This window comes from Branchiostoma floridae, chromosome 6, assembly GCF_000003815.2.
Source record: "Branchiostoma floridae strain S238N-H82 chromosome 6, Bfl_VNyyK, whole genome shotgun sequence".
NCBI lineage: Eukaryota > Metazoa > Chordata > Leptocardii > Amphioxiformes > Branchiostomatidae > Branchiostoma > Branchiostoma floridae.
In genome coordinates this window covers 13454455-13471414 of record NC_049984.1, presented here as the reverse complement: position 1 = coordinate 13471414, position 16960 = coordinate 13454455, and the positions used below count along the sequence as shown (strand labels likewise).

At 41.6% G+C, this 16960-nt stretch overlaps 1 protein-coding gene across 1 annotated transcript; it reads left to right on the top strand.

Moving 5' to 3' along the window:
- The first annotated feature begins 755 nt into the window (after positions 1 to 755).
- LOC118417491 (teashirt homolog 1-A-like) lies at positions 756 to 12618 on the top strand. The gene is made up of 2 exons (XM_035823069.1): positions 756 to 939; positions 8306 to 12618. Exons 1-2 carry the CDS (start codon positions 900 to 902, stop codon positions 10942 to 10944), a joined length of 2679 nt encoding a protein of 892 aa, XP_035678962.1. The 5' UTR covers positions 756 to 899; the 3' UTR covers positions 10945 to 12618.
- The last annotated feature ends 4342 nt before the right edge of the window (positions 12619 to 16960 follow it).

Below are 16960 nucleotides of genomic sequence, written 5' to 3'. Positions count from 1 at the left end.
TGATAGAAAAATAATGAAAAATAAGTAAGAAAAAATAACGAAAGCAACGATGGAAAAAGACATGAAAAACAAATCAAAGAATGTATCTTTTGACACATACAAATGCAGTCTATACGGAGTAAAGGGTAAATAAAGACAGGTGGGTGACGAGTTTCCCGCGGGAAAAAATTGCTGTTTTTTGCTTTCCGCAACAATGGTGGAAACCTTTAAAACGACGCCAAGATAGAGGAGACATACATGTTTGAAAAGAATGACACAGGCTGTTTGAATTTTGTACAATATGGCACGGCTTGCTACTGTTTTCATAGCCTTGTGACTTATGATTTGAAGACGCCTACATTTCCCCTCTCCCAACAAAAAATACAGGTCGATCTGGAAAACACAACTGGATATATAAAATGAAGAAGGAAGCCTTTGGACGAAATAAAAACACTTTCAAGTCCGCACGAAAAAGTAAACATGGCAGTACGACCAAAACAAACAGGCTTGCAACACGTGTATACAAAGTGTTCCCGCCTCTTCACCTTTGGCCCTTACTCCTGGAGTTTAATACGGGCGACGGAACAAATACTAACAACATTCAAATCTTACTCAAAACCAAATACATTAGAATATTTGGTAATATGTCACTTAGCCATACACAAAATAATGCGTAGCTCCGATGTTATGTATCAATTCTTTGGGTTCTGAATATTGTATCGTGAAATATGTATTTTTATATTTTTGTGTAGGTTGCAAGTGTTACATCGCCCTCAAAATACGCGTGCGCAGGGCGGACCCATACAGACGGCGGTAAGGGAGGCAGTGGTGTGCGTGAGCGCTGTGTCAACCGCTTCCAGGCACTTCGCACGGGCCTCGAACCCGGAACTTTCGCGCCCAGCTGACGGCCAGCGATCACCATGCCTCGCAGGAAGCAGCACAGTCCGAAGAAAGTGAGATGTACGTAAGATTTTGTCAAAGTTTCGGGGTTCTCGGGCGCAGCCCGCACCCAGAACAATGGGCTGGGTTGGTTGCAGTCGGATTGTAAATAATCGTGTCGGACAGCTGTCAAAAACATCGGCGGCTGATTTGGGATGCTTGGGGGATCACTTTTGTGTCTCTAGTTTGTCCGAAATGTCCGAAAATTGCGTGAAAAAGTGGGGAATCGGGAGAAAATTCAAGATGGAGGACTGCTTTGTGCGCGGCAGCCAGACAATCGCCATCTATCAATCAGTGTTGGGGTAATGAATGATGGGGGTGGATTGAGGGTGACAGCTTGACAGGCTGCGAGGCAGTGAGTGATGGCAGCCAGGGCGGTGCAATCACAGCCCTATCTCGGCTGCAGCCTGCCGCGCGCCGCTGCAAACTTGGCCGTCAGACCTGGTACCGCACACTTCGGGCAAGTGTTGTGGAGGAAGGGTTGGTTGGCGCGCGCACGTGTGCGCTCACATGGAGGGTGAGCGGAGCCCCACACCTCCCCTCAACTTGTCATTCATTCTGCCAACCGCCTGGCGACATTTCCTCCCGATTCTGGGTTTGTTCATGTGCATAAACATAGGGTTTTATGTCGGGTCGGGGTCTTTGAAGTAGTTTTACGAGAGGTGGTGTTTTGTAAACAAGCTTGGCTGGAGTGTTTATCACAGAATCTGCCGACCTTTACCCTTTGACCTTAGGTGGCTTGTGTAGGTGATGGTTGCTAGGGATTTGACCACCAAAAAAAGTTTTCTCATCCAAACTTTTGTTTGAACAGAATCTCCTGGCTTGGTGTCCTTTTTGATACATTTGGAGGGTGGAGTGAGAGTGTTCATGATATTATTGGCATAAAATGCATGACTGGTGAACAACAGGTGGTTTTTGCCACCTCTGAAATAGAGGTCCTCTGTTCATGGATAGCAAGCCAGGAGGGTGGCTTTCTAGTGGCGTACTTTTCCATCACTCTTCCCCATTTCTCCTCTTCTATTGTTATTCCACAGAGGGACTGTTATCTTTGCAATTGTAGTAGATCTTGCACACTTCATTTGCATTATTATTCACCAAGGTGAGTGTCCCCAGGGAGAGGATTTTTAATAGGCTCTCCCACCAGGTGCTGGGAAGCAAATAATGATGCTTGTATTCCCACCTTGGGGTATGTCTTGACACCTCATAATTTCAAAGCTTTGGGTAATATTTATGGAAATTACGATAAGCATGATTGATGTGCACTTGTTTTGTAATGGGAGTTGGCATGACAATAAGCTATGGTGATGTTGAAGTCCTCAGTGATGAAGACGGAGGCCGTGGAGCACATAACAGGTGATGGAAAGATTATTCATACAGAAATTGTTTTCCGTTGATAGTAGGTATTTGGTGAACCTATCGGAAAGCAAGATTTTAAGTCTGCCTTTTGATATTATCCTTTTTTTCTTCTTGGCAGTGTTTAAGTGATTTATCTCCTTGGCATCCCGAGTCATTAAGGTCCCATCTGCTCTGGAGGTGATTCTTCTTGCTCGTTTTTATAGCCTGCTAGTTTTAGGCACATATTTCTGTGGATCCCAGGGATAAATTTACGTTTCTGAACTTTTGGGAGAAGATCAGATTATGTTTTGCAGGAGTGGAGCTCAGCTGCAGAGGGAGATGGAGGACCAGCTGAGTCATGACAACATCAAAGTGCCGGGATTATGTTTATCTTAGCAAAGGTCTGGCCTTGTCTGTGGAAAGTACTAGTTTCTCACTGGTAATGGCAGGTAGTGACAACTGCTGGCACATGCAAACACCTTCCTGAACAAGGGGTGCACTCAACCCAGATATCTTTTCATGATACATATGCAGATTGTCTTCGTTATCTGACTCTTTTCTGAGTGACGGCTGGACAGTTATGAAGGAAGGTTCGGGCAGACGTTTTGGGCACATTTTGAACCTTGATCACGGGCAGGTCACAAGTGTATTTGGCGGCCAAGAAGATCTTTACCTTGAACTGTCATCAGAGACCTGTTGACCCCATTTTCTTCCTTTTGTAAACAGGGAAGTCTCCTCCCCTGGCGCTGGGCTCATATGTATGGCAGCTGTTGATCATTTTTCATCCCACCCTGTAAGTGGAGAGACCAGTGGAAACATCTGCAGTCTCTATGGTTGGTGGGTTGTGGAACCCCTTTCTCCTCTCACACTCAGGCAGAACACCAGTAAACAGAACCTGCCAGGTTTTCAGTGAATGATAGACATCTGTAATCTGGCTTTAGTGATTTCCAAAAAGGCAGCAGCTTTATTGTTCTTTTGTGCCGAAGCAGCCGCCATTGTGCGTCGGTTGTACGGTGTACTCATCCAGACAAAGGCCTCAAATTTGTTTAGGATGGATTTATGTCAATAAAAGAAGAAAGGCATTTGTGGCTACCACCTGTCTGTATTTAAATGATCCCTGGAGGGAAGGCAGCACACTTTAGCAAGGGTACACACAGATAGTGTGATTTATGCCATTCTTCTATAACAGGTGTGTCCAGTCTTCCAAGGCACTAAATATTATTAATGGCAGTCATCTTCTGCTGACATTTTCAGAATGCATTTGAAATTAGTCTTGGTTGTGAAATATTTTTGCCGCCATCCTTCATATGTAATACATGTGTATGTCTTGGTTACCTGAAAATGCAAGGATGGAAAAAACATTGTGATCTTTTTGACTAGGATGTTCTTCTTTCTACTCTATTTATAGCGTTGACAAATGTGCTTTTTTGGCTCTTACACACTTGGGACAATTTCAAGTATTGGAGAAGAAATCCCAAGTTAAATGTGCAGATCGAAGCAGCTCGCACCCTAAGATGCTGGTTCAATACCACCTTCAACAAGGGTTAATTTTCATTTTTCTTCATCACGGCTGTCAGCGGCTTTTCACGTAAATTGTGCGTTTGAAAGGCGAAACCAATTGCACTCATTTACCCGTGTTCGTTAAATTCCTCCCAATGAAATTGGCTCAAAAGACTTGGCAGCCCTTGACACTGACAGATTTCAATTACAAAGCAAGCCCTTTGATGTAGTGTTTGATAATGGACTTGGAAAATGCCGAGCCCCCCGTGATTTATATTCCGGATGCAGAAAACTGCCATGGAGGATTCCAAATGAATGACAACTATTCATCATGGCTGACATGTAGATCCTTTATGCATACAATATCGTGCGGGGTAACCCCCTCCGATGGACAGAATTACACAAATGTGCTAAATAGATGGAGGTTAAATCCCAAGGAAAAGGAGATGTCTCTCGTCAAGAAGCAAGACCAATTTTGAGACCAGAAGTCCAATTTTGTGGAGTTTTGGGATTCTTCGGGAAGAACGAATTTTTTGGCAAGAATTCAGGGCGTGAAGTTCACATTCGAATCTCTCCCAGAATAACTGCACGGGCCCTTGTAATTGTGCTAAATTATGATAGTTTGGATTACAACATGCTTCTGTATCTGTGGGGAAAATGAAAACAGCTGCAGGCCATAATTTGTGAAGAAAATTATGGGAAACAAGTTCTTGTGTTTGCCCTTGCCCTTGATAGATGAGCGCCTGTCATGGTTGCCCATAGGATTTTGTTGGCGTGCCATAGGCGCTCATAAATTTTGGATTTAAAACCTGCATGGGATGTTTGCGCAAGATCAAGGGTGACTGACAACCATTAATCAATGGCAATTTAAATGGGCACTGTTTGAAGAGGTCACACCGCCCGTGCCCATATATGGCCGTGCGTGCAGGATGGAAATTGCCCGTCTGCACAGACAGTTGTCAAAATTCTCCTGAAACCTATTTGTAATATGATCCTCGCCTACAAAGTTCTATTTACGAGCCAAGAGTGATAAAGAGAAGAATGCGTGCATACACGTATGCTGCAGGAGACAATGTCTGCACTAATACCTCAGACAACGGACGTGATCAGAGGAACATGTTGACTTCATACTTTCTCCATTTTTCTACGACTTTTCCCTAATGGAAACTTTACACCTATTAGAGGGTAATGTGCCCATGGCATCCTTAACAGGCTTGGCAAGATAAACAGAGCCATTTTGGGGTGAGGGACGGTAATGACATTTAGAGCTGTCCTCTCCTCAAGTTACCAGCAATTTTCTTCTCATTGATCCAATTATTATTGATAGGCTTGATAAATCTACCATGTCCGACCACTATGGCGGCCGCCTTCCCTGCTAATTCTGATCATGAATTGAAAGTGGGCATGTCTTTTGTTTCACGTGATACAGTTGGGGGAGAGAGTGCCCGCTTTTAGGAAACAATCTGACTGTATACCAGGAAAATGGTATAGACTATAGGGGTGGGAGAAGGCTTTGTTCATGAAGCTTCGAAGAAATTATCATCGAGAAGGAAATTGTCATAGAATAAAAGAATGCTGGAAATAGTAAACCATCTGCAACCTGTCTAATGTTTTTACATCTGAAACAAAACTGTTGTTGTTACCATATCCAAACCAGAATTAGAGGGGAGCGACTACACGATGGAAGTGACAGTCCTTCAAAGGAAAGGCATAAGATCAAAGCGGTGGCAGTACTTTGTTCCTCTTTTGTCAAAATTATGGTCTAATCAATCAAATAAATTTGCAGTCGGTGGTAGAAGAAAGAAAACACGTCTCTTTGGTGGCCCCTACTGGATGGAAATTAGCAAGTCCTTTGGAATAAGGGCTCCCCAACATGAAAGATTTGGTGTGAGGCTCTGGGGTATACAGAAAGGTCAGGGGATCTGGGGGCTTTGAGATCTGGTAATTGCCTAGTGAAAAGCAGCTGGGTCAGGGTTAATGTAATTACAAGTGTTGCAAGAAAACAGGGACCACAGTGTTGGTGGGTAATACTTTGTTTTAGCCTGAAGGCAGTGTAAGAATTCAAAAGGACAAATAGGAGGAAGGCATGGTTTAGCATTCAAAGCCGGGCTGAAAAGGTATCAAGAGGATTTGCAAGTGTATAGGGTCGCAACCTAGGTTCAAAAGTAGATAAGGATACCTTACATCCCCCCATTTTACGTCAGGATTTTTGGAAGCATTTTCATGGACTTAACTTGGTTGTAGTGGACTTAAATTAAAGACAAAAAATTAATATACAATTTTAGTTTCACTGTTCATTATCTGCTGTTGATAGAAATTCGCAGTGCTGCGTTACAGTATATCTGGAATGACTCTGCCATGCAGTATAATTGCTAACCAGAACAACTTGATGAGCTACCGGTGATAGATTTATAGGCTATGTACTCCAAAGACTCAGTTGTTTACTCCCTGTTGTTGTATTTTAAGTGCTATACTCATGCGCACAGTTCTTCTGAACATCGCAATCATGATCGCAAATGACTGCCTCGGGCCAGTGCACAGTATTGTCCAAATTTATGTGAACGCTTATTGTACAGAATAAGTAACATGATACTCTTCATTTGCTTGCAGGTTGCAGTGTTTTATGTGCGATGTAAGTTAATAATCCTCCAGTGGTTACTCAGTTTAATCGTGCTATTGGCTCAGGATTAGAAACAAGTAAGAAAGTCCTTCGATTGGTTCCCTTTCAATTTTGGATCTGGTAACCACGGATATTTTTTCCTTTTGCTAAGAAGATGAGGTTTTGGGTTGTGTTTGTTTGTATATGTTTGTATTTGGTTAAATAGTATACCTCAAGAACCTAATGGATAGATTGTCTTGAATATGGTTTTTGCTTAGCTAGCACTAGCCTGGTATCCAGCTGTATTATAGCTCTTCTGTAGTTGCTGAGAGTACAGAAGATACTCAGGTGCTATAATATGGCTGGATACCAAGCTAGCTTATAATTAGCACTGCTTACATGTAGGTCTTGTCCTGTTGAAGATATGAGATTTTCAACCCCCTGACAGCTTTCCTTCATACTGCAGCAGAACATCAGTTTTTTCATCTTGTTCTATTTTTCAGAATTATTAGATGGTAGACAGCTCTAAATAAAGTTGATGAGATAGCTCTTGTTTTCTTATGTAAAAACAAGTAAGGAAGTCCTCCAGTTGTGTCTCTCTGAATTATGGACCTAGTGGTAACAACACATATTTTTCCTTTATTTCTTGTATTACCTAGAAACAGAGAATTTTGTATTTGTCAATCTGAACATACATACACATATAGGACGAAGACATGAAGGGTTGCCCTCAAAAGGCTTTAAAAAATCCACAGTTGTGTTTTCATTTACCTTACTAACACTAGGAAAACACTGACAACCCTAGCCATTTTTGGGCAATTATTAACAAGGGATTTTTTTTCCAGACATCTGATTGATGAAACAGAACATAATTCCAAGTTCAGACGGCAGTCTTGCAAGATTTTATTTCACACTCTGTTATAAACACATTAAGGCATTGAACAGTTGATGGTCTTCTTCCAGTAATGGAAACATTGTAAAATCGCATTTCAACATGATCTCATCATTTCTTTTCCATAGTTAAAGAAAAAGAAAATAGTCGATAAAGGTCACTATGTTCTTTCTTTGTTTTCAACAGCTAATACACATTGGAATCGTTGCGATTAAAATAGCTACATGTGTACCACAATATAGCTCTTGACTTTTTTTTGTGTACTCGTTGTAAAGATAGGATATTGGCAATTTTTTTTACCTTCGAAATTGCAGGGTTTGATACATTTACAATAATAGGTAAGAATTGTGCTCTGAATGCAAAATGAAGAAAGAAAAGAGCTTGCCAAATTCATGTGTATACACCTTGAAAAATGGGCCTGTCAAATAACAATTCTGTTCCAGTCGTCATTAATTCACCCTAATGGTATAGCCAATGTTGCACACAGAGACTCTCTGAGTCAACAAGATAATTTGTACCATGGTTGATTTGATCCTGAATTACTATTAGCTGCTGTTACTAAAATATGTAAAGAACAAAGAAGACTAGCATATGGAAAATATTAAACTGGGAAAATGCAAACAAATAGACCCAAAACAGTACCTTCCCATGAGTTAGTAGCCTCTTCCATGCACTGTCTATCATGTCTGATTAATGAATAGTTTTACCAACCCTGTACTTCCTGCCACTCTTTCCCACCGACACTGAGTTCAAATAACTAAGGATACACAAACAAATACCAACACAGACACAAAACATAGACTTCACACGAAATTAGTCAAACTTGGAAGTGAGAAGCATTTTGGTGGTTGCTCAGTTCCCAAATGTCCCACCATTAAAGATGCTTGACGACAACTGTATGATTCTTTTTACAGATCTAATGTAGGAAGTCAAGGTGTCATAAATTTCTGATCTCTGATGACCTCACCTCAGCCTGCTGCCATCAATGTTCAATAAATTGTAGGAACTTCTTACTAGTGTAGAATTTAGGTTGATGATTGTTTCCTTTTCCTCTGTTGCAGTGGATGATGGGACTGCAGCTGCGGGCGCAGCGACGTCAGCATCACCACTTGAAGAAGATGTCGATGACGATGTGTTCCGCGAAGACTTGGACGGGGACTTCCATGCAGACGCTGATGATGAGTATGAGGAGGACCTTGAGAATGAAGAAACTTTCCTTGGAGACGAGAAACAAACCCTTCTCGGGCACGGGGTGTACCCAGGATGGAGGGCAGGGGCAATCCCACCAGCAGACTATCTCCCCAATGGGTCCTTACAGGTAGCTTTTGATGAATCGCCGCTCAAGTCTTTGAGTCAGTTGAGTGAGGGTGTGCCAGGGGAAATGAGAGGCACCCCTCAGACACAAGGGAGTTTTGTTGATGACACCAAGAACTACCTCTTCAGCCCTTACAGCATCTTCATCCGATCCAACCTGCGGAGGCAGAACCGCTCGTACAACGGTGGAATGGCCGGTAAGCTGAAGTGCAAATATTGCGGGGAGGCGTTCGAATCCCTGTTCACCCTCACGGTGCACATGTCTCAGACTGGACACTTCCGAAGCCAGAGCACGTGCGTACAGAGGCTCACGCAGAAAAGCACCAAGCCCAAGAAACGCTCCATGCTGGACATGGAGGAGAAGGAGCACACGGATGCTGTGCTGAAGTGCATGGGCTGCGGACAGTCCTTCGACACACTTCAGGACCTCACCGTCCACATGATGCAGACAAAGCACTATGAGAAAATTGCACAAAAGTGGGACTTTGGGAAGGAGGATGAGGCAGAGGAAGCCCCTCAAGACCTGACTGACTACTTCGGGAACAACAACCTTGTCAGCCCAAACGCTGAGGCATCAGAAGTACAGTGTGCCATGCCAGTCTTCTGTAGACCAACAACTCTGAACATTCCATCCCAAACTTCTACAGACACAACAGAGGCTGCGAAGGAACCAGCTCAGTCTAGTTCTAGTAGTGCAGCAACGGTGGGCACCCTCCTGCCATTCAAGTTGGAGGAACTGTTCCCGCAGATGTACAAAGAGGAAGATGTGGAACACACCACGACCATGACGGTGCACAGTTTGAGAGCCAGTCTGCAGTACCAGAAGCAGAAGAAACAGATCCTGCGGTGTCTGGCCTGCAGCAAGGTTTGCGATTCCCTCCACATGCTCACACAGCATATGCTGGATACCGGACACTTCAGCAAGGTCCCCAATGGTCCAGAGAAGACGGAAGAAGAAAGCAAGGCAGAGAGGGTACCCTTACTTGTTCAAGCACCGTCATCAACAATGTCAAAGTCACAGGATGACTCAATGGACAATGAGGTGTCTCCAAGTCAGACAAACGGGAACACAGAAACGTCCACTTCTGTGATCCAGGCACCTTCCAAGCCGAGGATTGAAGAGAAGTATCTGCACACAGCAGAGATCCAGCAGCCTTCCAAAGGCAATATCCTCCAATTGTTGCAAAACACTGTCCACTGCTCCCTGCAGAAGGCAGCAGGGCAGGAGAGCAGTAGTTCTGTGGGGTCCTACTCGGTTCCTGCCACTAGTGTGTTAGAGAGTAGATGGATACAGCGGAGAAGTCCCGTCATCGCTTCCGCTCCTCCTAGAATTAAGGTGGAGGAGAAGGAAGAGGAAGGAGCTGTCGACTTGAGGGTTCACTCGTCCCCATCTCCCACTGTAACCACCAGTGCAATTCCATCCACCAGTAGTGTTCTGTCTACATTGTCCACCACCAGTGGGACTGAAAAGTATGTCAAACCCAATGCCAGCAAGGCAAAGCAAGAGGACCCACTGGATGCCATGAGGAGAATAGCACAGTCTTGCGAACCATCCACACGCTGTGAGGATGCCTTCAAGATGCATAACCACAGCAGCTCTGGCCCCGATGTCAAGCCCCTCCCAGGGCGTTCCCAGTTGTTATCGTCCACCAATTCTGCAGTTATGACAGCAAGCAATAGGGTCTCTGGTAGGTTAACTTCCACTAGTCGGACATTCTGTGAGGCACCAAGTAAAGAAGAGCAGAGGTTAGGTTCTGGTAACCGGCGAATAGCGCCCAGGGCCGGGAACTGCCATGTAGAAACAGTGAAGGTGAGTAGACGAGGTCGCCACTCCTCGTGGAATCCGGTTCACCAAATGATCTTGCAGGCTTATATTGTATCCAATATGGACACGGCCGAGGGTCGGCCTCGCAGTCCCCCTCCCGACATTAGCCACGATGACAAAGTGGGCATAGCCCATGCCACGGGTCTCACCATGACAGCCATCAATCACTGGGTTGCCAACGTACGGTACCGACTCAGGCATGCCGGCAGTGCCAAGTTCGTGAAGAACTACCAGACCACGAGTCCTCTGTTCCAGTGCTTAGAGTGTGGCACGCAGCCCACCACACCCAGACACTTTGTTTCACACTTGGAAAACCACCTGGGGTTCAAAGTGACCGATGTCAATGCCATGGCAGCTAAAATGGCCAGCGAACCGGTGACGCGCCAGGCTGTAAATTCCAGCAAAGTTGCAGACGTGAATGAAAATTCCTTTAAGTGTTCGTTGTGCTCGTGTGAGTTCAAGAGCAGACATGCCGTCAAGATCCATCTGAGCAAAACGCACGAGAAATCCCCCCACTATCAGGACAATTTCATCGTTCCCTTGAATTCGAATGTTCAGTGAAACTGAATATCAGCCTGAAAAGTGAATTACAAAGAACACCCTTATTTATTAAGATCAATAGCTTTATCTGTGTGACAGATTTGTAAAGTTATGTTGGGGGTCAAAACCTATATAAGATTTTCTTGTTACAGTGTTCTTATTATGGTTAAAAATGTTAATTTACGCTTTTGCATTTTTAGAAAATGTGCTTGTTGTAAACTTGTTGTAAAACAAATCCCAAGTATTATTCACAGGCTCTTCACAATAGTCTTGACAGATGATTAGACTTCTTAGCTATGCTACCGAATCTTGGTCCTTAGTTAACATATATTTAGGCAAGTCCTTCAAATGAGGGTCTGTTTCTGGTGCTGGTAGAAACCTTTTCATGACTATTAGAAATATGTTTTAAGTATAGCTATTGCTATGTTTATGTTTAAGTATTACTCCACCTCTTTATTGTTGCCAAGATTTTGTGGAAAATTGTGAATTTGTAGCAGCAGACACAGCGTTATGAGACGAGGCATTGTAAGGTGCTGTGTTTTACATCAGATGGAAAATCTGCAGTGAAATCGTGATCTGATGGTATCCTAGCTCAGTGAAGGCAGTTGGTGATTGGTCTGGAAGTAACTTCATGGTGGAGATAGTCACAGCACATGGTACAACAGTTTACAAAGTTAGCACTTCTGTTCTGAGATTAAGTTGTTCCAAAAATATCTTTATCATATTGACAAATCAAGACAGTTTACTTTCAAATAATGATTGGAAATGTTCACAGTATGTAGTGATGTCACCATGTGTGTCAACACCAGGCAGATAAAAGATGTACACTTAATGTTACATATTTTAAAAAATGTTATCTGCTTAAGTAAAAAAATGAAAGTTTGATTTGTTTTCAAGAGTCATGTCAAACTGCCCAAATTACACATTTTGTGTAAACTTTGTGTTGACCTACTTTATTGAGCCATATATGTTGTATGATTTTTCAAAGTCTTCAGTAGTAGGTAGTGTCATACACCATTACATTTGGACGTTAGGGGAACACAATTAGTGTTATGCATTGTTATTTTTTCCAAAAATTTTGTCCACCCAAATTGGTCACTGTCAGGATTTCATGTTTATTTAATTTATAGGGTGCTTTTGTGATCTGTTTTGAAATTGCAAAACAAAGCTTTTGGGTTACGTGCAACTGGTTCATGTTGGAGTGTAAAGTGAAGCTGATATTTTTGTGAACACCGTTGTGAACAGTGTTTTCAGATGTTATGAAAAGTTACAGGCTACAAGCTGGTAATGGTTTGAAGAGAATTTTTATATCAGATTGGGGGACAGAAAACTAGAGCAGTGGGGAGTCAGAATTTTTGTACTGATGGGGAAGGAGGAAGTACTATTGGCATGATGTATTGTCTTTCCTCAAGAGAACTGATTCATAAGAAAGTAGATAAAGAAATACTATCAATGGCTGTCCTTTGTAGATGTTATTATTACAGTGCAGTACTACTGTATGATGAACTATGAAGCAAACATTGTGTCCATGTACATGTATGTGAGTATGGTCCAATCTGAGATTGTTGAATTCCTTCGCAAATTGTAATTTGCATGTAGTGTTTGTACATAGTAATTTCAGCAGATTTCTCTTTTACATGCCAAACTGCTTCAATGTTGGGCACAAATGAATTAAAGCAAATGAAGACATTTTGATACATCCTGTGTTTATTGTTTATATGATCACACAGGAACCACAAAGTTCGAACCACAGGAAAGATGAACTATATACAGTTAAAAATCTTTTGGGTGTTAATGTTATTACTTGTTGCAATATCACAATTCTGTTAAGATTTTTTGGTCACATTTCATTTTTTTTATAGAATTTCAGTTTGAAAAAAAATGTTATACTACCACGTAAAAGTTTGAAGAGGGACCATCGTAATGTTGACATAGCAGACCATATTAAAAGGTCTCACATTCCCTGAACAACAGATCAGTATCATTGGGAGCATTCAAATCCTCTTTCCAGTTTTATGCTATTTTTTCCAATTTGTCTATTTTCTACACAGATGAGCAAACCTGTTTTCTTTAGCAATTGTCCGTAAAATTTCTGTTATTCTTGTCTTTTTTAAAGTGTACCCTATTGAAAACTCTAGGTTTGTACCCTCTTAGTGGAATGGACTGATCCTTGTTGAATGAATGTGAAGGTCAGATGAATGTTCCTCATCTTTTAAAGGATTACCCGCCATTCAATAATGGAGAAGGCTCTAAAACACCACACACAACAATCAAACCATATTGAAATTTGTTTCTTCAGCCTCACAGGAACTCATTCTTCACAGATGTCACTGGTTCACCCCATTTTTTTTATTTCCTGGAAACGTGGTGTGACTGAGTGACCTTGCACTTGGTACTCCTGATCTGGGAACAACTCTGTCCCCCTAAAATTGAATTAGTCTGGCTTGAGGGCTATCCCACTCTCAATTGGTGGGGGTCAGCTAGAGTACAGTTCATGTGAATGTACATTTACATGTTCTTCACATAACGTTACCTACTACCAGCCTTTTATGTTCTGACAAATTTTGTCCCGTCGTCCACATCAAATGCATGTATGTATAAAATAACTACAACTCAACCCCCCAGCACTTCATTCATTTGGACATTATGGAAAGCAAGCCTCTTATGGCTATTTATGGACCATTAGAGATGCTGTAGTCACCAGTGGTAACATTGACTGATATTTAGGCATTGCAAGTTATGATGGTTAAAGGCTTGAAGATCAAGATTATTATTATTTAGGAATAATCTGCTCTAGTTTTTAAAGATAGGGGTAAAAATTGTATTAAGGTGAAATAGTTTTGAACCATAAAGGTGCATCTGATACTGATAGTTGCTTGAGCTTGTTCCTTATTTGGGGGTTTCCTGGGACCTACATACATTTATGAATTCTAATAATTGATAGATTGATGCAATATCTACACTATCAACCGCAGGCTTATCTTCTGTAAGATCTAACGTTGCTTTATTATTCACCTTTAACCAGCTCTATTCTCTCAGCGTGTGGTGTAACAATATCTGCCCAGCATGTGGCACCATCATGTGTATGCATGAATGTTCTCTGTCGAAATATTCCTGAAATGTTGAGTAGATGCACAAACAGTCTCCATTATCCACAACATCACACAGCAACCTGCCGGAATGGCTGGTGCAAGACCGAGGAAACAAATGATGTGTTTGTGATTTACAATCCTCAAAAAATTGGGGTCAGTAGGTAACGATTCTCTTTTTTCTTCTTCTTTTTAGAGTGTCGCTGAAGGAACTCATATGATTTAACAACATAAAACTGAAATGCATCAAGACATTCATTTGGTATTTTCAATATCATATTCTAATCATACTGACATTGCACCAGCATAATTTTATATTGCAACAGAAATGAGGAGAAAATATTATAATGTGATTTATACATGAGTGACATTTGCATACGATCCTTATGAGTTAGGGACTTTGACATGTTCAACTGTTTCACAGTGAGATGTACAACTTGTACTGAATTGTTCTGCTAGTTTATTCTAGTTATGCTGAAAAAGAGTGACAGATGTCACTCAAAATATTCATAAGCAAATCTCTGTTCATCAAATCCAGTTGTAGTCTTTAAATATTGTTTACCTGGATGTCTAACCTTCATAAACTATATCAGAAAATGATTCAGAATCTACATTTTTATCACGCAGATGTCTGATTGAAATTTTATGTCCCTCAGCAGTCGACACACCAAAAAGGCTAGGGTTAGCAGGTTTTTGCTTTGGTCAATTAGTTTACTGGAAAAACAAGATTTTTTCCCAAGACCAAAGATACAAAGGTATAGGATGCAGTTTCCCCTTCGAGTAAAAGGCAGAGTACATTTTCAAAGAAACAGTGGTTGGGTAAAATGACAGCTCTGTGTGGAGCAATAATTGATGCTATGAATGGTGTACACATGACACTGACATTTAGACTGGCCTTTGTTTGTCAGCTGGTTGCTACATTATGGCCAGTGTAAGGCCCTTTTAGGATGGAACCCTCAGTCACATGCATATTTCTATTTAGGCCATACTGAGTTGATTGTGTGGATGGCATCCACTAAGCATCCTGAAGCCTTACCATGGTAAAGGTTACAGGCAGAATGTTGAGAACTACACTTACTTTATGTAGATGCAGCAGATGTGGTGGTGCACCATGCAGTACTTAAAGTTGACTTGGGACCTTTACACCTTTTTTCTATCATTACACTTTTTAAACGTTGAGGATAGAGTAGGATTATGTCCTCAAACAAGACCTTTGGAGTCAGGAACAATTTGACTTTTAGGGAGATGACAGTCAATTGAACCTAGTACATGGAAATAAAGGGTCCTGACCACCCCTTTGGTGATTTTGAGATCGAATGGCCCTGGACGGAACCTCCCTTCAACCTTTTGATGGAAGTAAATCATTCTTCAAATTTTAGTCAAAAATGGCGTCATTTGGACTAATACCTTAATGCATGATACGATTATTACAGACCATAATCAAATATGCTTCAATAGAACTTTGTAGCAACATGATGAATGGTTTTGTACAAATATTTATCATGAAAAATTGCACATGAAGTGACCTATCGTCTGTGTTTGTGTCATACATACGAACGACCATATCCAAATCCTTCATCAGTTTCAAATGTCCACAAAATCCTTCTTCCTCGTGCTTGTAGTGATGTGAATGATGTAATAGTGGTATGTCCTTGGCCTTGCATAGTTGGCTGCCATCACTAAAGATCGTTGTCACATGTCCAAGTGAAAAGGTAAATCAGTTTCTCTTTATTGTAAGCTCTTGATACATCTCTACAAAATATTTTAATTATGCAAACGATTTCTACGTCCCTGCAGTAGCAGAACAAACTTTTAGGGGGGGGGGCAAAACCTACACCACGGTTTTCTGCCATCAAAAGCTATTTGTCACTAAAAAATGAACACCCTAGCATGTCTACGACAAAAGATACAAAAACCAGAAGTTCTGCTGCAGTATCAAGGGCAGCCGGTAGGAGGTCCATGATCAAAGTTGACCATTGTCTTACCAAAAGCAACCCATATCCTAAATATCATTACAATACAACGAATGGTTCTTAGATTATGCTGACCAAAATATCAGGAAACTGATTGATACTGACTCATACACACAAAGACACGCACACAGACACTTTCAACGGGGTATTATCTTCATAATATCTGAACTTAACAGATAATTAATATGCTTATTCTTCCACAGTACACCATCTATCCCTAACAAAACTATTCTGTCAAAATTCTATGGCTCGAAGATAGCGAGAAAACCCCACTCAAGTCCAGTGCCCCATATACAGACCATGTCCCATGCAATACATGAATTCTTTACTTTGACGGTATGTAGCCCAACAACTGTCATCTGTTACTGCCCTGTTTTATTAGTCACTTGCTATATTGTCCTTGTGCTGTCCTTTCTTCTGTGAGACACTCGCACTTTTCTTTAAGCCGCATAATGAGGTAATAGAATAGCTGCTCTTTGGATTAACAAACGGCAACACAGTTAAAATTTGAGAACTGTCATGATTTTCCCTTATTGTTAGGACTTATCAATTTCCATATAACCTGGTGACTATTTTTGATAGACGTGTCCCATACATAGACCAGCATCCCAGACTTCCAGAATTTACCAAATTTACCAAATGCGTCTTTATTATTAATGATATACAGATACATGTACATTATCAGTAAAGTTGGTGATCCCATAGCCATGTTGGCGTTTCCCTACATCTACCCTAAAGTACTAGCCTCCTTACCAGGCCCCATAAGCCGACATATCAGATCTGCCGCCAGAAAAACAGCATATTATAAATCAACAAAAGCCTAATAAGACCATAAAAAGGAGCCTAATAGAGAGGCTACTAAAATGCCCACTTTATCTTATAAATGCACGAAAAATGAAAGCCATCGTTAATTGTTAACTCGTGTGCCTTTCCCTTCCTCGAAGTCAGTTTTCTCAATTCCTGCCTCATGATTAG